This window comes from Engystomops pustulosus, chromosome 8 (genome assembly GCF_040894005.1).
Source record: "Engystomops pustulosus chromosome 8, aEngPut4.maternal, whole genome shotgun sequence".
Taxonomy (NCBI): Eukaryota; Metazoa; Chordata; class Amphibia; order Anura; family Leptodactylidae; genus Engystomops; species Engystomops pustulosus.
The window spans coordinates 24835713-24863689 of NC_092418.1; the positions used below are offsets into that span (position 1 = coordinate 24835713).

Here is a 27977-nt window from a genome sequence, read left to right on the forward strand (position 1 = left end):
TGGGGCGGGAGCGCGCGGCGCAGTCACGTCTGAGGAGGGGGCGCGCCACCGAGAGGCCTCGGAAAATAAAATGAAATAAATTGTTTAAATAAACGCCATATTAATACAATAAAGTTAAAAAAACACAATATTGTGGTAATAAAGTTTGATAGTTATGGTCACAATGACACAATTACTGTGACTGGGTGATAACCAACATGGCCGCCGCTATTGTAGCTCACTCAGGGGCTGGTAACCTAGTCTTTCCATTGTCTAAACTGAAAGCTGCATTAAAAATTTGCTTCACACATGCGTGCAATAAATATCACAAACTCTTAGTCACACAATGAAAAGTGAAGAGTTGCAAACAAAAGCAAAACTTGCTGGTTCACACAGGACATTGCTGCACCTGATTTTCACATTATGCTGTCTATGCTAAAACAAAACAAAAAATACCAAAAACATTCCCCAGTGCTTTCAGCCTTCATGTGGAAAGGTGGGCTTCCTCCATAACATAGCAGTAGTGGGGCAGCCCCTGCAATCCAAAGGATGGAAGTAGCAATAAAAAAGGGATTAGTGACCAAATATCTGAAGATTACTTGATTGAAAATTGGAAGATCACACTGTACCTCAAAGGGCAAAAGTCGACGGAAAAAAATAATGGGGGGAGGCGGGGAAATGTTTTGCACACTGGAACAAAAATAGCATTTCTGGGGAGGTGGGGAGTTGTATTTTGGGGGAACGACAACGTGCATGGTGCACCAGCATATGATGTGTTCCCCTCCCACAGTGCAGCTGGGACTACAGGCTACTTTGGGCAGGCACTGGGGCTTTTGGCTATTGGGGACAGGCACTATGACAAATGGCTGCCAGGGACTGCTAGTGTGACTATTGGCTACAGTGCATGGCTATGACTATAGGCGACTGTGTGGGGGCAGTGTGACTACTGGCTTCTGCGTGGGAGCAGTGTAAACCATTTGCAGGCACTGTGACTGGATTAGTAACTGGATACTGTATGGGGGTACTGTTACTATATTTGTTACTGTGTGGACTCGGTGTTACTATATTGGCTTCTGTGTAGGCACCATTACTAAATTGGCTACTAGGAGGGGGGGCACCATTACTATATTGGATACTATGTGGAGACACTATTACTATATTGGCTACTGTGCAGGGGCACTGTAACTATATTGGCTACTATGTGGAGGCACCATTATAGGGGCACAGTTACTATATTGTCTACTGTTTGGGGGCACTGTGACTACAGTGCCAGCGGCCCGCCGACTTCAGGGGTGGCTTGCCGCGGCCCGCCGACTTCAGGGGTGGCTTGCCGCGCCCCAGTGTAGGGATTCTGGGAGTCATTTGCCGCTCGTACAACATGACAGGGAAATGGGAAGCTGAAGGTGAGGTGTGGTGGGTACATCTGCTGCTATATTTAAATCACAGAGTGCAGCCTGGAGTAGGGGGCATACAAGAGGTTTGTCTGGTGAGATGGTGAGTAGTAATGGGGTGAGCTTAGGGCGGCATGCTGTGGGACCGCAAGGCTCATGTAAGAGATCTCTCAGGAGATGGAGACATGAAAGGCATGCACTAGGCCAGTGGTGGCGAACCTATGGCACTGGTGCCAGAGGCGGCACTCGGAGCCCTCTCTGTGGGCACCCAGGTCATCACCCCAGCATGACCTTCACCAGACAGGACTCAAAGAATCTTCCTACAGAATCTTCCTACAATGATAGGCAAATTTGCCCTCCTCCTTTCAACTGCGTTGGTGTGTTTAGGAGGCTGAACGATTGAAAGTTGTCAAATAACAAGGAGAAATACATTACTGCTTAAATTGCTGTGCTGGCACTTCGCAATAAATAAGTGGCTTTTGGTTGAAGTTTGGGCACTCAAGCTCTAAAAGGTTCGCCATCACTGCACTAGGCAATAGGTGGAGGATGGCATGCAGGGGTATGCTTAGAAATAGACTAAGGTAGCCATGTAAGTGATGCTTTATGAAATGGGCACAGAGTGCATGCGAGGGCTACAGTATAAAATACACAGGTGCAATGCAATTACTGCTTATCTAGTCCACACCCACATATCTGAATCTTAGGCCCCTTTCACACATGCCGTGTGGGGATGTACTGTTTAGAATACGTCCCCATAGACAGCTATAGACGCCCAGCAGTGGTACGTACCATGCGCAGGGAAAAGATAGTGCATGCTCTATCTTTCCCGTGTTTAAGGCTACGGAGAGGGAAGGAGTGAGTAGCGCTCACCCCTCCTCCTCTCCTGCTTGCTGCCTTAGGCCTCTTGCACACTAGCGTTGCGTTTCACGTCAGGGTGCAATGCGTGAAAAACTGACGTTTTGGCTGCGTTTTTGTTCCATTTTTCCTTGGAGTAATTTGCGTTTTTTTTGCGTTTTCGGCGCATTTTTGACGCGCGATTCAATGGGAGACTCGAGCATTTTTCAAAGGGACCATGGTTTGGGATTAAAATGTGTTATTTAATTGAAAAATAATGTCTTCTGATAATTTGCAAACATCTGCGATCTATTCTTCACTGTTCCGCGCGTATATTATCTCCCAACAATTTAGCAGATGTGAAGAACAGTGAAGAATAGAATAAAAACAGTGAACACAGTGAACACAGGATCATTTAAGATAAAAACACAGTGCAGAACACAGTGCAGAATAGATTACAGATGTTCGGCACATCTGCTTACTTGTCGGGAGATACGCGCGGAACGGCGCGAACAAAATAGCATGTGAAGAACAATATATATGTGTGTGAAGAACACATTGCAGATGTTTAAATACATCTGCAATGTGTTCTTCACACATATATATTGTTCTTCACATGCTATTTTGTTCGCGCCGTTCCGCGCGTATCTCCCGACAAGTAAGCAGATGTGCCGAACATCTGTAATCTATTCTGCACTGTGTTCTGCACTGTGTTTTTATCTTAAATGATCCTGTGTTCACTGTGTTCACTGTGTTCACTGTTTTTATTCTATTCTTCACTGTTCTTCATTGTGTTTTTTTAATTAAATGATCGTTCGCGAGCAGGGGAAATAATGTTATTCTGGTCACCTAGCAACCCTTACGTTTAAAACGCATTGCACTCGCATTGCACTTGCAATGATTGCGAGTGCAATGCGTTCTTGATGCATCTCCATAGACTTGAATGGGGCGTGAAAATTGCGCGTGACTCGCAAAAATAGAGCATGCTGCGATTTTGACGCGCGTGCAAACGAACGCAAGCACGCGCGTCAAAAACAACGCTAATGGAGAAAGACCCATTGAATACAATGGGACAGAGTGCAATGCGAGTTCTGAGCGTCAAATGCACGCGCAGAACTCGCGCGTGAAAAACGCCAGTGGAGAAGGGGCCTTATACTTGCCCAGCTACAGCATACATTAGGTGTGAAAGCACCCATACAATGAGCAGATGCAGGGATAGGAGCAGGAGCAGGCAGCTTCAATAAGATTCTCGAATTGACATCTTTTAATCATCCATCACACCAAAAATTATACTTATTGCAATAAAAACATTTTATGAACCCCAAATAAATATAAATAAAATCTACAAATCTTTTTCATAAAAAAATAAGCCCTCAAACAATCACATTGACAAAAAAAGTTTCAAAAGCTATTGTGCTCGGAAGGTGGCAATGCAAAAAATTATTTTCTTCCTCAAAGTATTTCATTATGTAAAAAAAAACTTATAAATTAGCTGTATAAATATTGCTGTATGCGCATTGACTATTTGCACTTAACATAATGTATAATGATTGTACTGCAAGGGGGAGGGGTGTCTTTCTATAGTTTGCCTCAGGCAGCAGAGAGGCCAGGTTCACCCCTGAAAGTTGTTGTATTGTCTACTGTGTGTTGGCACTGTGACTATATTATACTCGAGTCAACAGGTTTTCCAGTATTTTGTGCTAAAATTAGGTGTCACGACTTATACTCGGGTCAGCTTATACTCGAGTATATACGGTAATAGTGACCTGTAGGAGAACGATAGAACAGTATTACATTTTACATAAGAAGATAGAGGAGATGATGATGAAGTGAGGAACATAAAATTTTTGTGTTGCTAAATCTGTAGAGAGGAGTTGTGGCTGAAAGAAGCTGTAATGTCGGAACAAGTAGACGCTGAAGAATAAGATGTCTCCTTTAATCAGATGTCATTGGATTCAAAGTAAGTGCTGGCATCACATATGAGCTTACAATTCTGCACGTAATACTCAATATTTTTATACTGAGTGTGTTTTTATGTAGTTGGGTTGTGATGCTGCCTTTATTTACTGTACTGGGTTCTGGTGCTGCATGGGATATGTCAGATTTGGTGAAAGGTACCAGTGGGGTGCCACAAAGATCAGTATTGGGGCCATTTCTTTTTTATATTTTTTCTTAATTACCTTATGGAATGTTTACAATGTAGTGTTTCAATAGTTGCAGATGATACTAAGCCTGTAAAGTGATTTATACAGAGGAGGACAGTATACAACTACAGAGGGATTTGTGAAAACTGGAGGCCGACCTGAGCTGACAAATGGCATATGAGGGTTTTATGTAGATAACTCAGGTCGAGGAAATTAAAATTATAATTATGTGTTAAATGATGTGTTAAATTTTTGGTAAAACTGATGGAGAAAAAGACTTGGGAATCCCACACATGGAATAGTATGTACATTTTTGGGCACAAGTATATAAAAAGGACATAGTATAACTGGAACGGGTGCAGAGGAGAGCAAAGAAGATTATTAGGGGAATGGGGGGACTAGACTACAAGGACAGATGACTAAATTTGGGGTTATTCAGATTAGGAAAAAGACAAAAAGACAGGGATAACTCATTAAAATGTACAAGTACCTGAATGGGCAGTACAAGGATCTCTCCAAAGATCTTTTTATACCTCGGCCTGTGACCAGGACAAGGGGCCATCCTCTACGCCTAGAGGAGAGGCGGTTCTACCATCAACATAGACAAAGGTTCTTTACTGTAAGAGCAGTGAGACTGTGGAACTCTGCCACAAGAAGTGTTTTTTATTGGCTTTGGGCCAATTGGTATCAGCCTTCTTCTGGATAAACGCAATATACACCACATTTCACATTATTATGCAAATTATATTTATCTCTGATTTTCCTAAATGGTCAATGCAAATGACAGACAGTATAATAAAAGTAATCAAACCTCCCAATAATAACTTCAAAATAAAAAAAAATCTCAAAATTCACAGTGCCAAATTATTATGCACAACAGAGTTTTAAAACATTTTATAGGTTGTAAAGAACTAAAATTGGTCATTTGTTGAATCTGCAGCATTACTGTGAGAGAGTAGCTGGTAAAATGCCATTACAAACCAGAAAACAGATATTTGAAGCTGCTGGTGCCTCTGGTGTCCCGAAAACCTCAAGGTGAAGGATCCTTCTAAGGCCCGTTCCCCACTTGCGAGTGTGATGCGATGAACTCGCATCACACTCGCAACGCAAGCTGCCGGGAACGCACGGCCTGAACGCTGCACCGCGGGAGTGAACTCAGCATGTCAGTTCACTCCCGCGGTGCAGCGTTCAGGCCGTGCGTTCCCGGCAGCTTGCGTTGCGAGTGTGATGCGAGTTCATCGCATCACACTCGCAAGTGGGGAACGGGCCTAAGACTTGCTGTGGTGCATAAACCTACTATGCGGCCGCCCCTAACCACTGCTCACAAGTAGAAGCTGTAGCAGTGGGCGCAGACTTACATTAAGACTGATTAGTGTCATGCAACCCTGGATGGTCCAGATGGAGTAGTGGGTCCCAACAAGGCTGCAACATCAGCAAGGAGATTGCGAAGTCATGTTTTGGGCCTAATTCATGGCAAGAGAGCTGATTTCTTTAGGGTTCCTGAAGGTGTGAAAATGACCTTGGCAAAGTTTATAGAGTTTCTGACTTTCCACTTTCTTCCATGGTACAAAAAAGAAGAATTTAGGAGCAAAATCATCTTCATGCAGGACAATGCACCATCTCATGCTGCACAGCTACCTCTATGTCATTGGCTGGTATGGGCATAAAAGGAGAGAATCTTATGGTGTGGCCACCATCTTCTTTGGACCTTAACCCTATAGAGAACCTTTAGGCCCCTTTCACACTTGCTTTTTTCATGCACGTTTTCTGCGCGTGCTTTTGACGCGCAGAACTTGCATTGCACTCTGACCCATTGTAATCAATGGGCTTTTTCAGACTTGCATTTTTTTCACGCACACACGCTCTTTTTTTTAAATTTGCGTTTAAATCTCGACATGCTCTACTTTTGCAAGTCACGCGCGTGAAAAACGCACCATACAAATCTATGGAGATGCATCAAAAAACGCATTGCACTCTGAGACACACGCAAGTGCAATGCAAGTCCAATGCGTTTTTCACGCATCAATTGCCATAGAAAAGATAGAGCTTAGTCCTGAGTCCGTTTCACGCGCATTTTCTGTGCGTGAAAAACGCATTGAAATTGCATTGAAAACACGCATGAAAAACTGAGACACTGAAAAAACTCTGACTGTAAACTGATTGCACTCTGATGCAAAATGTGCGTTTTTCACTGACCAAACCCTGATCGCACCCTGATCAAACTCTGATCAAATACTGACATTTGCATCAACCATTTAGGAAAATAAGAGCTAAATATCATTTGCCTAAAAATTTGGAACATGGTCTAATGTATAGGTTGGACTTGATAGACTGTTATCTTTTTCTAACCTTTTTTAGGTTACTTGGCTCTGGTGTTGCATGTGTTTTATCTTCTGGATCTATGTGGTTAACACAACGGGGCTTATTTACTAATGGTCCATGGCCGCATTTTTGTAGTTTTTTCTGATGTTTTCGGGTTTTGCACATCTGTGACAGGTGTTTAGCAGGGGATTGTGGCGCACGCAATGGGATTGTGGCATGGCTACACTATATATCATTTGACAGAAATCAGGGGACGTGCCGTCAGACGATCAGGCTGATTCGGACTGATGTCGCAAGATCAAGCACTTACATGCACCGGAAAGAAGAAGGTGAACTCTGTCGGACCTGAGCGGGGAAGCGACACATGCAGGATATCGGGCGCACGATCTTAGTGAATCGTAGCACAGTGCATTATCGTCAGGCAATTCACTTTCAGTGAACTCTTCTGGACGGGTAAGTAAATGTGCCCCAACATGTCTGATTTTATGGGTTGGTAAAGGGACTGTATATGTCTATTTATGAGTTAATACTTTAATTAAATCATTTTAGATACAAAAATGCAGATGTAAATAGTATATCAATATAAAGTGTATTTTAAATATTGTAATTGTTGATAATTTTTTTCTTCTGCCAAAGTACGGAATCTGTGTTACAAATCTGAACCCCACCCCTGACTATGTGGTAGTTTTATACCATATCTACACAAGGGCGCAGGTAGATTTTAGTAAAGACAGGTGAACAGTAGCCAAGAAGCCAATTGTAGGCTGGAGGCTCTTCTGCTCACCACAGGGGGGAGCCATTCCCTTACTTTCAATTCAAGTAAAATCAAGGGCTCCTTTACTCACCCGTCCGCTGGAGTTCATCGAAAGTGCATTGTCCAACGATAATGCACTGTACCGCGATTCACTAAGATCATGCGCCCGATATCCTGCATGTGTCGCTTCCCCGCTCAGGTCCGACAGGGTTTTTCTTTATCTTGCGCCACAATTTTAAAGTTTAATCCCCGCTCAGTTCGAATCAGTTGGAACGTCCGATGGCACGCCTCCTAAATTGTGTCGCATGGGAGCCAGCGGCGATGCCGCAAAAAACTATCGCATGCGACACAATCCCAGCGCAGACACCTGTTAAATACCTGTCCAAGCCATGCAAATCTCAAAAACAGCGCAGAGTCTGACGAAAGTGTGATCCGCGACCCTTAGTAAATGAGCCCCTAAGTGTCAAATGTTGTCTCTGATCATAATTGTGGCCCTTAGCTCCGCACTGTGTCATACATTTCTCAGCTGTACGTCTGTAAAAACGTGGGTCATCCATTTATTACATATTCACAAAAGCATATTGGAAGCCTGGCAAATGATGTGAATAGTTTGTTACCTAGCAAGTGATCAGCAAATACAGATGGCACAGAGATGATAGATTTGTCGTTTGACCTGGGCTGAGTTTTCTACAGCCTCCCCACAGATACGAAGGTATAGGAAAAGTATATATATATATATATATATATATATATATATATATATATATATATATATATATAAAAAATCAGGGCCAGATAATGAAATACCCCTGGGTCCATTGCTGATCCACACAGAGGTGTTGATGCAACCTTTGCAATGCAAACCTTAAAAATCTAGGCCAGTTATGACAATGACATACTTTTAGGTTATTTCATTTGCGGGAAGGGTCTAACAGTTTAAACTAAAGCACAGATATGATAACATAATAAACATTTTCTTGCAGAAAACTGTGCCACTCCTGTTTATAGGCTGTGTCTGGTACTGCATTCATCTTTATGATAGAATATATTTAGCATGAATATAAGCTATATCAGCTCAGCATCTCACATATCATCATCAACACACTAATAAAAAAGTAACTTACTCTAAAAAAATTTTTTTTTTCCCACTAATGCGCATGTGCAAGAATTCCGCCCCGACATGACAACTCCTGGCAGGAAACCACTTCCGCCAGTACTTACTGGCCTGTTTGGGCCGTTACTAAGAGAAGGAAGTCACGTGGTACCGAGAAGGAGGGGGGAGTCACATGACGGGGCCCGCCGCGCGCAATGCTGGTGGAGAGAGGGAGCAGCGCGGAGACGCTAAGGTGAGCTCTCCCAGGTAGCGGGCGCCCGCCGTGACGTCATCACCGCCCCTCGCCTTAACCTCTTCAGCGCCGGAGGTGAGTATTCGGTTTATGCGCATCTTATAAGTTTCCTAGGAGAAAGTAAATCATCTCTGTGGGGTGAGATGTCAGGATTACAGAAGCAGCTAGGTAGTGACGATCAGATTGTCTTCGAATCGCTTCGTCTATGTGAAAATTGATCGCACTTGGTCGTTTGTAATGAGCTTCTCTATACATTGTCATCCATTACTGTACAGGAAATCTTCACCATGAGATTGTCATCAGACTGTCATCCTGCAGAGTTACTGTAGTACATCCCTTTAAGGAGGGCGCTGCTCATCTCCACATACATTGGTATTAATTGATAGACTTTCGGCTGTGATATCCTAAATTGTATGTAACTGGTGCGGCATCAAGGTTTCTGTGACCGCGACCTTAGATGAAGTTAGTCGCTTGTTACAAAATTGTATCAAAATGCCCTAACTCTACAGAGAGCAACGATGTAGCAAAAATTATAAAACAAAATAAATTGTGAATGCGTTCTATTGGTTTGCACAGATCGTTGTAGATGTTGGCACTTTGAGGGCGCTGATACCCAGGCAGTGGTTGAGGGGTATGCAATATGTAGGGGATGTGACCCTGGTTGTACATGACTCCTGGGACCCCTTGTTTATGTGTGGCTAATGTGGGGTGTTACCAAATTCCCTCCGTGCTGTAGCTTCACAGGCTGTTACACTATGCAGAAGCATGTCTCCCCGGTACCTCCTCTGCCTTTTTAATCTCACGCAGTGAGAGGGGTGGGGGTTTCCTGCACAGTGTAACATCCTGTGAAGCTACATCACGGAGGGGATCTGGTAACGCCCAACATAGCCCTTCTGGCACACTAGCATAATCTGAAAGTTTATTTTAGAAGGAAGGAGAACATGGATAATAAATATAAGAAGATTTCCATAGTCACCATGCCTGGTTCTAGGGGTAAGTGTCCCTGGTTTATCACGATGGATTTTGATGGTAGATTTCCTTTAATTCACAAAAGAAGCTTTCAAGTATACTTGTTTACGATTGTTCACATTTTTGCACTTCTGCTGATTATGAGAAGTGTATTATTTTAGTGCACCTTCACCCTCCGGTATTTTTAGATCCCCCCCCCCCTTCTCCCCTTTATAAGCCAAGCTCCTCATTTCCTCCCAGACCTGGAACATGAAAAGAAGCCTTGTTAATATGCGGCTGTAAAGTCTATAAACACGGAGAGGTTTTCTCAGGGTCCTCCGCCCACAGTCAGAGCCTTTGCATAGAGGGATATGACAGGTGTCCCAGGCATCGCTACACAGGGGCTTGGGGGCGCTTTCTTTTTTTTAGGACAGAACTCTCTATAAGCAGGGTGTTCTGGGATCACATCCGTGACAGGTTATCCTTCTGTAGATGGGAATGGGATCGATGTGGATATCATCTGACAACCTGCAATGTTTTGGTAGTATTTGCACTGTAGACACTTGAAGGGACTTGCCCACCAAAGAGTCCGAGGATCCACAGGTGGGCACAGGTGCTAAACATATGCTGGACATTATGATGACTAAAATTTGGAGGCTACAAGGGTCACACCAGGTAAAGACGTGCTCCCAGAATTTTATCTGGTGGATCCAAGGAATCCCAGTCTGACATTAAGCAGGCGAGACCTTTAAGTTAGTCATCCCTTTAACCCGCACTAACGTGCCCCATTACACAACACACAGAAAAGATCACTTGTCACTTAAGATGCCGGAGGCTGTAGTAATAATTACCTTGGATTGTAGAAGGTTTACTTATCTAAGTCTCCCCATCATTGGACTCTGTCTTGTCCGGGCTACTACAATGTCATCACGAGGGAGGAATTGTACCAGAAACATGACTGTGCAGCTATAATAACAGGGAATGCAGGGCAATGAAAGGGCCAAGTATTTCCCAGAATTCTCAGGGGCATTCCCTACCCCCATAGAGTACAAAAATATAAAACATTTTTTTTGTACTTTAGCTCTTCTTCGGGCCTGCCAATACTGTGTGTGGTCAGGTGTTTGCAGGTGTCATCACCAGCTGGGTGCATGGGGCTATAAGCTGCGGCAACATAGATGGGGGCATGGAGCTGTAAGCTAGGGGCATCACTGGTGGGGGCATGGAGGTGCAAGCAGTAAGCTGCTGGGGGCAACATAGGTTGGGGCGTAGAGCTTGTAAGCTGTGGGTAACATAGTTGGGGGCATGGAGCAGTAAGCTGCCAGGGGCAACAAAGCTGGGGGCATAGGGCAGTAAGCTGCTGGGGGCAACATAGATGGGAGCATGGGGCGGTGAGCTGATGGGGGGCATGGGGCGGTGAGCTGATGGGGGCATGGGGCGGTGAGCTGATGGGGGCATGGGGCGGTAACATAGAAAGTCATAATTGCCTTCCTGGGACAAAAATAGTTAATGTTTAGGCAAAAATTTTACTAAAACTTCTACAGGACGAGTTTGGTTTTTCTGCGGTTGGTGTGGTTCCTTCTCCTTTTTCAATAAAAGCGAATTTTATCTCCTGATTCCTGGGAACTTGTCTACAACGTGATGAGTCGGCAGATATATTTTCTTCATATGAAATGGGCATCATTTGTTTCTGCTTCCAGGATCATCGCATGCCAGGAATATTACTATGATGTAAAGTGACCGGAAAATATCTTGCTTTTTGTTTTGGGAAAGTTTCCGGTCACGTTTGTGCGGCCTGTAGCAGGAGGGGCAATCGCACACTATCTCTGCTGTATGGTATCTTAAAGGGGCGGTCCCATTCTGGTAGTAATGGTCCACACTAGGTGGATCAGTTCTTCTACTCATGTAATTTTACTGTAATGTGCCACCATGGTATTTCTTAAAATTGGGAGGTAGGAGATTTAAAATTAGAAAAAAACCCTAGTTTTCCAGGACCTCAAGTTCCACAATTTAGGGTTCGGTTCTGTTTGGAAGTTTGATCCACTGTTGGTATGACTGCTCAGCTAATCACTGGCCTCATCATTCATGTACGTACAGACCAGTCATTTGCAGAGCGGTCATGGCGCTCTATATATCCGCAGTAGAGGAGATTTCGATTTACTTGGCTTTACTTTTTATTATAAATTGAATTATGTTTTGAATCTGGAAACATCCATTTAAGTACAGGCACTGTTAGTGAGCCGTATTCGACCCTCAGAGGTTTTGGACCATTGGCTCCAAGCGTTGTGCCTTTACCCATTAATGTAACCCTTATGGCCCTGATAGCGTTGTTTAGTCTACAAAGGGTTAATGCGGAAACTCCGCACTCGTTGCCAGCATAGTATAGGAATATTACATGACGCACTTGGCAGTAAGAGGAGGTTTTTGGAGAGGTTTATTATGTCGCAACGTCCTGGTGTCTCTTGCAGGTGTGAAGCTTCGCCCTGAACGCTGCACGATGGAGGTGACGCAAGGAAGCCCCCTAATGCTGCCCCATACGTTACAGGAGCTGCTGGGTCATGATACGGTGCAGGTGGAGCTCATCCCGGAGAAGAAAGGCTTGTTTCTCAAACATGTGGAGTATGAGGTGTCGAGCCAGGTGAGAGGCGCCTATGTATTGTATGACCATGGCAGAAGCTGGTTTTAAACCTTTTGTAGCTATTGAACCTTTAAATGGAACCTGTCAGCAGAAATTGACCTAATAAACCAGTACCAGTATGTTGCCTTCTAGATCATGTTTCTTCCATGAACCAGTGTGGTGACATCATCCAGAAAATCAACTTTGAAGTGAGATGTAAATTGTTTGTATAAAGTCAAGGATTTTAACACTGAAGTCAAGCTCTCTCTTCCTAAGAAAGTCCCCTTAATGTAATGATAATGCATCAATAACCAGATCTCCTGATGTCCTGTGCATGATGTCAATCACAGAGGAGGAGGAGATCAGAGCTCCCACCTTGACTACAATGTTAAACTCTCCTCCTCCTTGACTTTATACAACCAATTTACTTCTCACTTCAAAGTTGATTTTCTGGATGAGGCCACCACACTGGGCCATGAAAGAAACAAAAACTAGGAATTATGGAATTATGCTGCTTGACAATATTCTGGTAGTGATTTTCACCTTTCATCGTTTCAATGTTAACCTGGTTTTGTTCTCTTTGCAGTTCTTAAAGTCCTCGGTGTACAGAAGATACAACGACTTTGTCTTGTTCCAGGAGATTCTGTTACAGAAGTACCCGTACAGAATGGTACCGGCGCTGCCGCCCAAAAGAATGCTTGGAGGTATCCGTCCTCTCCTTACATGTGGAGCTCATATCTGTGAAGTCCCCCAGGGGTAGTAATATCCTATAGGCTCAGACTAAGTTTTACGGAACGACATATATAAATATCACTCTCTGTTAGACACAAGCCCAGATGTGCTGGAAATTCTTTGTAAATTTTGGCTCAATAAGGGGATTCCAAAATATTTTAAGAGGAGGAATAGAATAGAAGTATTCTCAAGTATATTTAACAGACTGCACCCCACTATTGTGTGGGACAACGAGCAATTGGATGGGGTTCAATATGGATCAGAGCTATCTATTGGCTGAGCTAAGTCATCCAGCTTTCCCGGATTCTTGAATGCTACTGGTTCCGAGTTGGGGATGCACTAACTGGACTTAATAGTTTACAAATTCTCACACCATGCAGTTTACTAAGACATTTTAATGGTCAGATTTCCTAATTTGTGCAATTGCTCAGCCTTTGCTAAATCTATGTCTCAATAGTGTATGGGAAAAAAAAAGATTGTTACATGTTCCATTTTAGTAGAAACAGCGCCACTTTTGTCTGTAGGTTGATCCTGGTATTGCAGGTCAGTCCAATTCAAATGGAAAGGAGGGAGATGTTGGCTTGGATACATCCCATGGACAAGAGCGTTCGTGTTTCTGAAGAAAATGGGGCAATTCCGTTATTTCTAGCGTACTTGGTATTAAAGGAAACCTACCACTTCGGGTAGGCTTATAAGCTGGACATGCCGTGCACCAGCTCAGGGTGAGCTGGTGCCGGCGCTTATCTCCGTTATGTTTTTAAACTGTTTGAAAGTGTTTTAACAGTTTATTAATGTTTATATCCTTACCAGCTTCCCCGCACCGGGGTCCGCGCTCGGCGCACCATGCGCGCTACCACTTCCTATTCAGATGCACGCACGGATGCGCGCATGGTGCGCCCAGCGCGGACCCCAGTGCGGGGAAGCTAGTAAGGATATAAACATTAATAAACTGTTAAAACACTTTCAAACTGTTTAAAAACATAACGGATATAAGCGCCGGCACCAGCTCACCCTGAGCTGGTGCACGGCATGTCCAGCTTATAAGCCCTATCCCAAGTGGTAGGTTACCTTTAAAGTGAAGCCCCATTCACTTGGATAGGATAGCTGTGTGACCGTCGAATGTGATGCAGGTAGAGGTGTGCGGACCCGTAGTTTTAAGTCTGGTTCGGCCACATGAGCTGAACAGCCAATCCATGATCATGATTGGTCAGGGGGATAACCTCTAGCCAATCATGGCCTTGGCGAGACGCAAGGGGTGTCAGTTTGCCGGATAGGCTGTTCACCCCCCAATATGGCTGAACCTGAACTAAAACTACAGGTCCGCTCATCTCTAGTCACAGGGCAATGAAGCAGGACTCTCCAGGCAACTTTGCTGTCTTACCTCCTCTGATCCAATACTTATGAGTTATCCTATAGTATAGGTCCTCTGTATCATAATACTGGAAAGCCCCTTTAAACTGGTTGTCTTATCTTTTGGGTGATGTGGGAAGCGACAAACTTACACCACTTCTCACTCTCGTGTTGTCAAGTCCTTCTTTCTCCGAATTGACACCTGTAATACCACATTTCTCCCATAGTGGCCGCTGCTGGGAATCTGAGCAGCTCCCAGAATCCTCTTTTTACTGTTCATCTTGCCAGGGCGACTCTCGTATTAAAGGGAGAGTCCGCCATCAATCAAATATCGCCCCCCCTAAGCTTTTATATCTCCTGAGAGCGAAAGTTTGCAAAGATTTTTTTTTTGTTTTTATGCATTCGTAGACCTGTCAAGATTTCGAGTGAAAAAACTAAAAATATAATAAATTTGTCAAACGTAGTCTAAATATACTTATTTCAAAGTAACGCCTGGAGTGACACGGCTTCAAGCGTGTGAAGGCCCCGTGTTCCTTTCAATGAGATGAAACCTCTTCTTTCGAGAAGAACGGAAGTTATTTTGGTCCTTTATGAGACGGTGCAGATTTGTTAGGGAGGATATGAAGAGTGAGGAGACGAGCGGTGATGGCGCTGTCACAGTCGCTGCTCCCCGTCCTTTGATCAAGGCTGATGAGACGGCAGATAGTTGTAGAGCGGTAAATTACAGCCGCCTCACTAGAGATAAGTTTATTTTTCTGACACTTCAAGGGAGAGAGTCCTATTCTTAGATGGTTCCCTTTTTCGGAGGATCATAGAGTCTTAATTAGTGTAAATCGGGCTTAACTTTTTTTTTCTTGGTAATGATGCCTCCGCCAAGGGGTTAACGTTACAGAATTGTTAGGCTTAAGGTCACTTGACATCACGTAAGAAAAAAAAAATCCCAAATATTTTACATATTTATAATCTCAGATGACTGGAGGGTAATTTTTTGGAGGGGAACTCCGAAAACACTGAGATTTGCTGACGAAGAAGTTCACTAAAAAATATCTGTAGACTGGTGTCTACAAACAAAAAACCCCAGCGCTACGTGTGCCTTGAGGTTGTGTTTGGTACTGCAGTGGATTCCGTTGCAAGAGAATGGGGATGAGCCGCACCTTTTTTGGAAAAAGGCAGCCGAGTTTTATATTTAGAGGAAATCTACCATCATGATAAACCAGGGACATTACTCATAGATCCAGGCGCCGTCACTGTGGTAATCTTCTTATATGTGTTATCCATGGCCTCCTTCCTTCTAAAAATCAACTTTTGAAATTATGCTTCATAGCCAGAAGGGCTCTGGGGGGCTGTAGCTTCTCAGGCTGTTACACTGTGCAGTAGCATTTCCCATTTCAGGGTTACATCTGTCCCTGCTCTGTATAAATGGGGTTGGCCACTTTACCTCTTTTTTTTTTTTTTTTTTTTTTTGTATATATGGGTTCATCTAAGTTGCTTTATTTTGTTTTATTTCAGCTGACCGTGAATTTATAGAATCTCGTAGACGGGCCTTGAAGAGGTTTATTAATTTGGTTGCCAGGCACCCTTCCTTCTGGGATGACGTCCTTGTGAATATATTCCTGTCATATAACGGCCAGGTGAGTACATGTTATACTTGTCTGTGCTGTATAGACTGTAGGTCTCTGTAGGCCCACATAGGGCACATGTCTTTAGTCAAACCCGGCAATGATAGTCTTAGAGTGTGTCAAGTAGTTAAGGAACGTGCCCTGCTGTCAAGAGGGATAGTAACAACCGGTCGTCAGTTATTCAAATGTTTCCAAGATGTAGGGACGACGTGGCACGTCATGCATTCTGCTCTCTGTATACAATGTTGCAGCTCCTCCACCATGAATATAAGTTTACTTCTCTGTGTTAAGTTATCTTATGTTTATTTCTGCTTTAGGATGTGCAAAATAAAATGCGGGAATCCATCCGCGGTATAGGAGATGAATATATGACGACTCCATTTGCTTCTCAGGCCAAGGTACGTGTTAGACCATAACATCATTGAGATACTGAATACCAGACTAGTTCTGGGCAGTGATAACGAAGCTCCTTACTTGCTTACGGCAAGTAATGAGCTTGGTTTTTGGACTTGGTGGGCAAAGCACTTGCAGGACTGCTGAGTGGTGCTATTCCCAATGTTCCTTGAGGGTGAAAAAGGCTCAAGTGTATTATAGGACATCTACCACCAGGATGAAGTGTTATAAACCAAACACACTGACATACTTGTGTGTGCCCCCTATGGGAGGATCTGCTCTTCTTTCATCTTCTAATTATGCTAATTAGCCCGAGGGGCTTTGGGCTACAAAGATGTTAATGTCTGGAGCCCCTCACACACACCAGTATGTCAGTATGCCGGATGTACAATCCTCCATTATGGTGGAAGACGTCCTTTAAGTGCTTCTTGCCAGTCACTTCATAGCCTTATTCAGTGCTAATGTGGTGACAGGACAGGATTGTAGGAGCCCTTTAACACAAGCCATTTCCTAGGTTCACCCTGCAGTGATAGGTCGCTACAGGTTATAGATCCACAGTCCATATGGGGGTCCGGTTTACATGTGTTTGCAGGCTGTGTAAATATTAAGTTCCTATCAGGCAGACCAGTGCGGTGCACAGAGGTTACAGGACATATGTCCTCCATGTGAGCAGATCCCAGCCCTACATTTTAGTGGATTTTAGTAGGAGCCATGGATATAATGTTTTTATGCCTCCCGTGTCACGTTTTCTACATCTCCCAATTTCCTGTGTTTTTGCTTCGCTCAGGATTTCCTCCCCGCTGACATCCAGGTTCAGTTTGCTGCCAGCAGAGAGTTGATCAGAAACATCTTTAATAGCTTCTACAAACTCCGGGATCGTGCGGAGAGGATGGCAGCGAGGGCCATAGATAACGCCACCGACCTGCTGGGCTTTGGGAAAGAACTGAGGTAGAGAAGTCCAGAGTATTATTCAATGTTTGGCTCATTGGCATTATTATTATTTTTTTTTGTTTACATTTTTTCACCCATATAAACAATATGTCTCCCAGAAACCTGTATCTTATTAGCCAAGGGGGCGGTAATCTATTTTCAAGGGTTTATTTATATTGAAATTCTATATTACGATGGGGATCCTACACTCAGCTTTTCCACTTATCAGTGTGGTGGTCAGCCCAGGTATCTACAACTCCGCTCCTACTGAATGCGAACTGAGTAACACATCATAGATATAGTTCTGAATCTGCTTATTGGTGTTTGGTCCCAAGAGTTGAATCCCACCAATCATATTTTGATGACTTATCATGGTTATGGATGTGCTGGAGAATCCCTTGAAATTTCCCTTTTGAGTTAAGTATCGGTCCCAACTTTGCAAATGCTCATTACCCCCCTCTAGTAGTGGCTGCGTGTAACTAGAATTTTATAATTTATAGAAAAACAGAGCTGCCTTATATAGATAATCATCCTTGTAGAACGGAGGCCTACTGTAAAAAGGACTTGTTGTATTATTTGATGTACCCCTCTAGTGAGGTTTGGGTAATTAATTTTGGTTTTTAACTTTCTGTTTAGTGCCTTGGGCTCAGACACGACTCCTCTACCATCCTGGGCAGCTCACAGTTCTTGGGGAGCATTGAAGCAAGCACTAAAAGGGCTGTCTGTAGAGTTTACCATCCTGGCTGACAAGGCAGCACAGCAGGTACTATATATATTACTAATTCCTATTTCATGATCTTCTCTTCGAGAGGGGGTATTCCGAAAATGTCTGAAATTGAGTAGATGGCATAAAAAAGCAGAACTTCTAAAAGACCTCCCAATCCAGTGATGTAGTGTCCTGCAATGATGATGTCACCTCTGCTGATCACTAAGCTAATAACTGGGCTTGAAGGAAATCCTACCATTAAAATCAAGCACAATACACCATGACTGTGGTAATCTTCTTATATTTGTTATCCGTGGCCTCCTTTCTTCTAAAATCAATGTTAAAAATTATGTTATTGATTCTGGAGTGTTACAGTGGGTGTTACCATGCCATAGCTTCACAGGCTGTTAAACTGTTCCACCCTGGACCATCAGTACCTGATGTGATCGCATGGCAGCAGCACACAGTGGGAGGAGAAAGTGCTGATGGGGGAGGGTGAGACATTGTGACGGCCTGTGAAGCTGTAGCACAGAGGGGCTCTGGTAATATCCTCCATAGCACTTCTGGTCCATTAGCATACATTTAAGATTGAAGATAATCACATTGCCTGGATCTATGAGTAATTATCTCTAGTTTACACAAAGGTCATCGATTTGTGTGTTTATAAACAATAGACATAATTTTCAGTCCAGTGGGAATACACATTGTAGCTCTGGAACGGGAGGTCCTTTAGCGGGTGAGTAAGTAGGCTCCTTCTCATGACAGTACATATTTTATATTTCATGGTTTATCTTAAGGTAGGTATGGTGGGGGTCTGTATAGCCTAAGATGGCGATAACCTCTGTTTACATTCACTGACTTCAAGTAGAGATTTTGGACGAAGTGCAATGTATATTACAACATTGTAGAACTTTCTAAAAGGTTGTTCCTTTTTAGATGTACCGTAATAAAAAGGTCATGACTAATATATAAGATCTTAGATGTGAGTTCCCTTCCCTCTCCATAATTTCTAGGGTAAACTTGAAGAGATTGATGTGGTGGAGAAGCTAAACCTGTTCCTGGATCTTCTTCAGTCTTACAAGGTTGGTGACCTCATTAGTTACTACGCGTCTTCCATTGGCACTTTATCTTTTATCTAATACATAAGATCTTTGTGTTCTATGCAGGATCTGTGCGAGAGGCACGAGAAGGGGGTGTTACACAAGCACCAGAAGGCCTTACACAAGTACAGCCTGATGAAGAGGCAGATGATGAGCGCCACCGTGCAGAATAAGGAGGCCGAGTCGGTGGAGCAGCTGGAGTCTCGCATTGTGGAGGCAGGTTTTTAGAAAATTTACAAAGGGAGTGGGGTTTTACAAGTTGGGGAATTTGTTCTCTACTCGTTGGCAATCACTGGTGAGCTTTGGTGTCAGCGAGGCGATAAAGGGGTCGTCTGCAGATTGAAATACATGGCTGCTTTCTTTCAAAACAGCTCCACACTTGACCGTGGTTTGTGCCGGTATTGCACTTCAGCTCCATTTATGCAGTTCAGTTGCAATACCAACACAAGCCATGATAAAGTGTGGAGCTGTTTTTGAAAGAAAGCAGCAATGTTTTTCAACATCCGGACAACCCCTTTAATTACTCTTATGCTCTTCCCCATTGCAGTCTTTTTTGGTAACCATCCCTTTAAAAAAATTTCCTTTCTAGCAAGAGAACGCCATCATGGTCATGGAGTTAAGGAATTACTTTTCCTTGTTTTGTTTGCACCAAGAAACCCAGCTCATCCACATCTACTTGCCCCTCACCTCCCACATCCTAGGGGCATTTGTGAATTCACAGATTCAAGGACACAAAGAGGTTTGTCTCATATTTATATATTTTATAAAAAAAAATTGTGGTTACAGGAGCGCCACACCTGTCTTGTATCTACTATTGCAGCAATGGGACCTAGCTGCAATACCATATATAGCCTGTGCAGAGAAGTGGCGCTGCAGGTAGATTACTAATTATAATTATATCTTTTTTTTTTTTTCTTTGCAGATGAACCAAGTCTGGAATGAACTGAAGCCAAAATTGAATTGCTTGTTTGTGGGGTCCTCCAACCTGGCTACTCCACCGCTGTCCCCCGAGGAGAGGCACTTCTTTTCCCGCTAGCATCATTACTAGTTTTATGCTGGAACCATGATAAGTTTAATTAAGGGGAATCCACATACACACCTATAGTAGATACTAGTGGGTGTAGACGGTTAAACGCAAGCATTTCACTGATTCATGTTCATGGGGGTAATCTCTTCAAATCACACTAAAACGGGGTCCCTGTGTACTAAAATAGAAGGCATAAGTTTAAGGAAAGAATGTATATAAGAGCCAAATAACAAAAGTGAGAAAATTGTTACATTTTAAGGTGTTTTTCCAAGAATTTAAAAACAAAATTGCCACAGAATATGGTAATTGCGCTGATGTATGACGGTCCCACACCACCCAAAGGAATGGAGCTTCAAGTCAAGCACTTGCACTGCCACTACATTCACTTGATTGACCTACCACTCCATTCGTTTCGGGTAATGGGACCCCCTTCTTGTGGTGTCGGATCCACAACTGTTATCCTTTATTATAACATATCAGTCTTGGGACAACCCCTTTAAGCCTGGCTACCACTAGGTGAGCTTCTTTTCCATTCTTGGTTGCAGTATGATGGATGATGACGATGACCAATTCTAGGTATGTGTACGTGTCCTAGAAGTGGGATCCCTATCAGACATGTACGGGCATATGCCTTTGATATGAAGAACTGACCTCCTATTTCAATCAGTAGTTTCCTAAGGAATAACCTGACCAATATGTGAGTTGTCAGGTTTATCTATATCAGTTGGCATCGGCTCAGGTTATCTGATGTGAATTACATAAGAATCTAAGCAGTTGTGCAATAATTCTGCTTGCTCTGGGGTTGCCATGGCCACACCAACTGACACATTCTACTGTACTTCCTGTCATGTGATCATTCTGTTTATGAAGGTGGAGATCACATGGCTAAATGCTCCTATAGATTTTGTTTATGCCTCCATGGCAACCAGAGCAAGCAATCCTAGATTCACATGGAAGTAGCTACAGGGATAGAGAATATCAAACTAAAATATAAAATACTCCCGTGTATGTGTGATAATCCTAGGAAGCTGGAAGAATCCACTTCATATTTCAGCTCTAAATGTATAATTTAGATTCCGTTCCGTTATGAAGGACTTTATTGTATTCTGTCAGGAATCATGTGATCACAACATATCTCTCTATCTTTATGCTGGAAACTTGATGTGCTCTCATTACGTAGCAATTAGTATTAGGCTCTCGGTGGTGTAGGATCATCACAGTGTTGTGATGTATACACTAATAGTTATATTTTACTGTATAGGATGTAAGGCGGTGTTCACAACCGTTTTGGAGGCTCATATTGGAACCTTTATTGCCGGTTCCCTTGGTGCAAGCAGTGTAAAGTATTATATGCAATGAGTGTGCTTTATTTTCATCATTTACATACTATGCAGTCTTCAATGGCGTAGAGAAAATCTGAAAATTTGGCTGCTTTTTTTCCCCCCTGAAAACACTGCCACACCTTAGCTACAGGTCATTTGTAGTACTGCAGCTCTGCCCCATTGACTATAATGGACTGATCTTCTAATCTGGTAAACTCTGTATACTGTACGGTGTTACTGCTTCAGTATTGCCTTCATGTGTGAAATAATATAGGATATATGTGCATCAAACGCACAGTGTAAAGGGTCATATAAATCTGTTATTAGCTTAAATGCATCTAAAAATCTTACATGAATTTTCACTGTGTCTCCATAGTATTACACACAGTGTTTTGTCTCATCCTGTAACTTACTTCCATTTTGCTTCAAGGGGTTGGCCACTTTACCTCATGTTTTTGTAATCTGTGTGCGTGTGGCAGGATATAAGGTAATTTACCAATATACATCTAGTAGTAGTTCTGCTCTGATTTCTTGATATGTAAAGTGATGTCTCCGGTCTTTTACCTCATCATTTTACCTCATGTATTTTACCTCATCAGACAGAGATTTCTGACAATAAAATGGCCGCAAATGGAGGGTTATGTGATGTCTGTACATGAACAATCGCCTTGCTAGGAGCTTATGATAGTATTCATAAATATAAGCTTAAGTTCCTGTCGGGATGATTGCTCATGGACAGATCACATGACCCTCCATCTGCGGCCATTTTATTGACAGGAATGTTTGGCTGATGAAGTAAAAGACAGGAGGCATGTGATCTCTGTTTATTAACAATCCTCTCCCAGGACCTTATAATAGTATTCATAAATATAAGATTATGGTCATAACAGAGCGATTTTTCACGGACAGATAAGATCACAGGACCCTTCATCTGCAGCCATTTTATGGTCAGGAATCTCCGGCTGATGAGGTAAAAGACAGGAGGCTTCACTTTACATATCAAGAAAGTGGAACAGATCTATTACTAGATGTATGTTGGTAAATTGCCTTATATCCTGCCCCTCACACTTACACAAAACATGAGGTAAAGTGGCCAACCCCTTTTACTAGACCATACATGACTGACTATACATCTTTTACTTTGTAATCTGTAACTATGGAGGCACATAGATTTGCACAGCAACTGTATACACCCAGTTTATAGTCACATTGTATAAATTTACATCTAGATGCCACCTCTTGCTTGAGAGGGGTAGTTGACTTGCCAGATGACTGCAAGTTCTGACTACACATGCTTTGTCTTGTAGTCTGTAACCATGGAGGCACATAGGTTTGCATAGAAGCTTTACACATGGATCCTGAATAATTGCAAGTTGCTGCTTTTCATTTTGGATTCATAATTCTAATGATAGACAGATGTAAAAGCAGACATCCCCTTTAATCCTGTTCCCATGAGGGGTTTCAGAGCATGAACTTGAACTAGATTTATAGATGATGTTCGCGCTTGAAGTAGCGGCAGGCAGCTATGGAAATCTAATGGTGGTTCACAGAAAACTAGCATTACTGTGCCTTAAACTGACGGAGGAGCTTAAGACACTAAGTGCCGAATAATTCAGTGTTGGGTTCTCTTTAAGAGACTGTAGCGGATCTATTATAGTATTATAATCTCTAATCCTTAGTGACAGGTTGTGCTTCCTAACCCTCACCTATAGACATTTTGTATTGACTCCATATATTTTGATTGTCACTGGGGAAAATGGGGGAAAAAGTTGCACAGGACTATTATCGCCACTTCCCTATACTGACGTAAACCTAGAACTACTCCTAGTGCAAAGCCATGATTCACGACTTGCGAAAAAAGTTGCATAGTCGCTCCAGTCCGCTGGGACTTTTTATGCATTTTGTGACTTTTTTAAGACTTTTTGAAAGAAAAATCCCAGATGCATATAGAGCATAAGAACATTTATTAAAGGGCAGTAAAGCGCCAAAGATATAGATCTGCCCCAAGGAGCTGCCTAATGATAGAATAAGTCGCGCTTAAGTATGAGAACTTGTATATGCCTTTTTTGTATTTACTGCTAGTATCTTTATGATTGAGTTTGGAGCTGAAAATTCTTATTTTTTAGGATGAATTTGCACATGTTCTTAGCAAGGAGAGGGAACTAAGCCGATGTTGGACAACTCAGATGGCGGCTTATCTCCCTTAGGCCAGTTTCAGATGTTGGTGGCTGCATTTCACTACACAAGGGACAGGGATATCCAAATATCATGAATAGGGATGAGTGGGTCCATTCAAGTTCGGCTTGGTGAGCAATCTTTGGCTTCTATACAAATATTGCGGTTCCGGCCTGCTTATTGCTAATCATGTATATGATGCAAGGAGCCTCTGCATCCATGTGGATGCCTTTGTCCTGCAGAGATCCATATATCACTGATGCTTGGACTTCCATTCTTGTGAAATGCATCCATTCTGGCCCTAACATACTTGTCAAAACCAAGAATATAAGATTGGACATGTGTTAACCTTCTATTTAGGAATGTCAGGGCACCTCCAATACACATTGGACATGTTTGCAGGTAGGGGATAGGCCAGCCTCTAATATCTATGGCCATCCTGTTATGGCCCATACACATCAATTTTATGTTAATCAGTCTCCCAGATGATTCCCTGCTGATGGCAGATATGTGGTGATATGATCTAATTTTTATCAGCCCAAGTTAAGATATTTATAGCACTCCATGGGGAAGAACTGGACCTAACATTCAGCAATGTATGAAATCTAACAAACTTATCTTATTTTTCTGATTACAGGATTGTAGTACAGCGCAACTTTTTATATTTCCTTAAAGGGTCAGACATTGTGATGGACAATAGCAGAACATTAAAGGAAATTTACCATTAAAATCCATCGTGATTAAACCAGGGACATTACTCCTAGATCCAGGCACCGTGACTGTAGAAATCTTCTTATATTTGTTATCCATGGCCTCCTTCCTTCTAAAATCAGCTTTTAATATTGTGTTAATGAATCATATGGGCTCCTAGGAGGGCAGGGGGTTACCAAATGTCCTCAGTGCTGTAGCTTCATAGTCTGTTACACTGTGCAGGAGCACTAACCCTCCCCCCCCTCTTCTCCACTGTATGAGATTACAGCAGACAGAGGGAAGGGGAAAGTGCTGAGGAGGCAGCAGGGGGAGACAGGAAAGGAAAAAGTCTCCAGCGTCCACACAAAAAGATAAAATCCATAGTTTTATTAAAATCTAAATCTAATCCAAGCAACAGGAAAAATATGGATAAAATGAAAGTCTACCACCTACTCGTCCTTGTACAGAGAATTTTTTTTTTTTGTGTGGAGACTGGAGACTTTTTTCCCCTTTTTTCTTTCCTGTGGATATATACTTGATAAACCGGATCAGTGTCTCTCCGTGCATCCTAACACTTCTGCTTCAAAGGGCTATTACCGGGATTGGGTGAACTGGAGAGTCTTCTACAGTTAATATGTGAAGAAGATGACCACAGTCATGGTGCCTGGATCTGTAAGTGGCCCTGGTTTATCCATACTTTGATGGTAGATTTCTTTTAAAGGGAACCTGTCTCCGCTGTTTGCAAAAATTAGGTTGTGGGCAGGTTCCCGTAGAGCTCTTATAAGCATAAGGACACCCTTTTTTCACCGAAAAAAAAAATAGCTCAGAAAAGGATAAAATGAACATTGATTCTCTGCCTGGTATCCTGGTGGGCGTAGTCCATACACTTGAGTCTGGCGGTGGATCTCCCCTCCATAGGAAATACACGCCTCCTTTCCCTATGTCATCCGGTTGCCATGCGCATGAGCGTCGGAGTGGTTGTGTACTCGGCCGGCTCACTTCGCGGCTTCCCACTTGGCAACACGAAGCAGGAAGCAAAGCCGTGCATGCGCAGTGAGCCGGCTCCAACGCTCATGCGCATGGCAGCCGGATGAGGTGGGGAAAAGAGGTGTGGATTTTCTACGGAGAGTAAGCCGCCAGATTCAAGTGTATGGACTATAACCCACTTTGACTTGCTAGATTCTCTGCTTGGATAGCAAGCAGAGAATCAATGTTCATTTTATCCTTTTCGGAGCAATTCTTTTAGGTGAAAAAAGGTGCCCTTATGCACTATGGAAACCTGCCAATGACTAATTTTTGCAAACAACGGTGACAGGTTCCCTTTAAGACTGCGTTGTAGTGGGACCATTCACACACTATTTCTGATAACTACAGCGATGTATGTGGTAGTACACGTAGGAGCTTATGATCCCACCTGTCAAGGAACAAGACAAGTTGGCCCTTAGCGACTGGTAATAATAATCTTTATTTATATAGCTCCGTCAAATTCTGTAGCGCTTTACTATTGTACTTTGGGCCATAATGCAGGTACAGGTTTAGATGATCAATTTGGAAATGTACAAGACAAAGCCAAAATGTCATCTCCTAACTTGGATTAAATAAAGATTTTTTTTTTCTCCAACACAGCGCCCTACTTTTATAGTGGCAATATAGGGTAATGCAGCTAATCTTCTTTTACTAAAATGGGGGTGAGCTGCAATATCAGATACAGTCTGTGTGTAAACATGGCGCTGTTTTAGGAGAAAATTATCAGGTCCTTGTTTGTAAGCCCTCTACTTTTTGCTGGATGTTTTGTACATAGCTTAAAAAGGGAAAAAAGTATATATTCTATATATAAAATAATTCTATAGCAATGATGAATATTCTATTTTCTACAGTATTTCCATATTTAAAGAGAATTTATATACCAGATTTATGTGCCTTATTATTAAGTGAAGAAGAAAACTATGTGGAGATTATAGTCATGGACCTTCTTCAGATTAGAAGTATTTTCCGAGGCGGCAGGGGATCTGCTGACTGTGCACTATTTTTTCCTCAGTCGCTGGATTCAGATTGTTACATTCCAAAGAGAGGAAATGATATAAAACTGCCAGGCCGATATAAGCTGATGAAATATTCATGTACATAAAATATTTGTAAGAAATATATATATAAAAGTATATTTAATAAAATATGAAAATTGTGACAGCTCCGGGGGTTGTTTCGTTCTTTTGCTTCTATTAAAGGTGAAACGCGTTGGTAGATCACCTTATGCCTTCAACAGGTTCATTTGAAGAGATTTGGTGAACTAAAAGTGCTTCATTCTCCACTTTACTGTGAATCTTATACTCTCTCCTAATGTGAAATCTGCTGAATAACATTGTGCTAGTAAAACGGACAAAAGATCACTCATTTGGCAGATTGCATAAAAGTCTCTGGAAAGGGAAAGGAAGAAGTGAGTCCCAGCAAAGTCTGAAGACCTGATAGAAATATTAAAGGAAATCCATAGTGATAAAGCAGAGAAAAAAAAAAGAGAGATCGGCCTCCCATAGAGTAGTAAGTGGAGTCGAAAAATGTGGACTAACCCACAAGTGTCTTGAGTCCCAATCGGTGGGGAATCTCCTGAGATAAGCTAGATGGTATGCCTATAGTGGCGATAGCTGCATCCTGTACCCTGGATAGTAATGTCAAGTAGGGCTTCATGAAATTCAATTTATTATTAAATTTATTCTATGTGGAAGTGGTGCCTCAGAGTCTTTTTTTTTTTTTTTTTTTTTTTTTTTTAATGAATTTCATAGTTCTAAACCAGGGACTTACTAATAAATCCAGGCACTGCGACTGTGGTAATCTTATATTTGTTATCCATAGCCATCTTCCTTCTAACATCAACTTTTAAAGTTATGCTAATGAGCTAGAAGTGTTATGGTGGGTACCAGAACCCCTCTATTAACAAGCTTACACCATCTCCCCATCAGCACTCCCCTGTGCAGGCTGTATATCAGCCTGTGAAGCTACAACACTGAAGGGCTCTGGTAGCACCCCCCATAGTCTGGGCTCATTAGCATTGTTTTAAAACAAATTACCTTAGTCACCATTCCTGCGTACCTGATTTTGATTGTAGATTTTCTTATACTGTATGTGTTCAGTTTAAAACCAATTAAGGCTGCATTCACACGTCTGCTACAGCTGGGCAGGCACACGTCAGGCGCACTGGAGAGGTGAGTGCTGCTCACCCCTACCCATAGAAAACAGCGGCACGGCCGTTCTTACAGCCGCAGATAAAGCATACTCTAAGGCTACATTCACACTAACGTATGGGGGACGTATATACGGCCGATATACGTCCCCCATACACTTCTATGGGCGCACAGCACCCTACGGGAGCGGTACGGTGCGGCACCGTACCCGGGAAAAAGATAGGACCTGTCCTATCTTTTCCCGTAATATGGCGCCGTGCGCCATAGGTTGCTGTGGAGAGGGGCAGGGGTGAGCTGCGCTCACCTCGTCCTCCTCCTCTCCCCATACACTGCCGTTGCCCGCTACGGTACGGTACGGGCGGGCAACGGCAGTGTGAATATAGCCTAACATTGTACTCACTGTACCGAGCGCCATAGACCACTAT

The 27977-nt window shown here is 42.8% G+C and overlaps 1 protein-coding gene across 4 annotated transcripts; it reads left to right on the top strand.

The window, feature by feature from the left end:
* Positions 1-4115: 4115 nt before the first annotated feature.
* On the top strand, positions 4116-26563 carry SNX8 (sorting nexin 8). 4 transcript variants are annotated; one of them, XM_072120338.1, is made up of 11 exons: positions 4116-4164; positions 12184-12353; positions 12919-13036; positions 15924-16045; positions 16351-16431; positions 17214-17374; positions 17993-18119; positions 19076-19144; positions 19229-19382; positions 19756-19901; positions 20085-26563. In XM_072120338.1, exons 1-11 carry the CDS (start codon positions 4131-4133, stop codon positions 20196-20198), a joined length of 1296 nt encoding a protein of 431 aa, XP_071976439.1. In that variant the 5' UTR covers positions 4116-4130; the 3' UTR covers positions 20199-26563. The 4 variants fall into 4 exon arrangements, with proteins under 4 accessions (XP_071976439.1, XP_071976442.1, XP_071976441.1 ...); XM_072120341.1 differs by lacking the exon at positions 4116-4164 and adding an exon at positions 8651-8770; XM_072120340.1 differs by lacking the exon at positions 4116-4164 and adding an exon at positions 8661-8845.
* The last annotated feature ends 1414 nt before the right edge of the window (positions 26564-27977 follow it).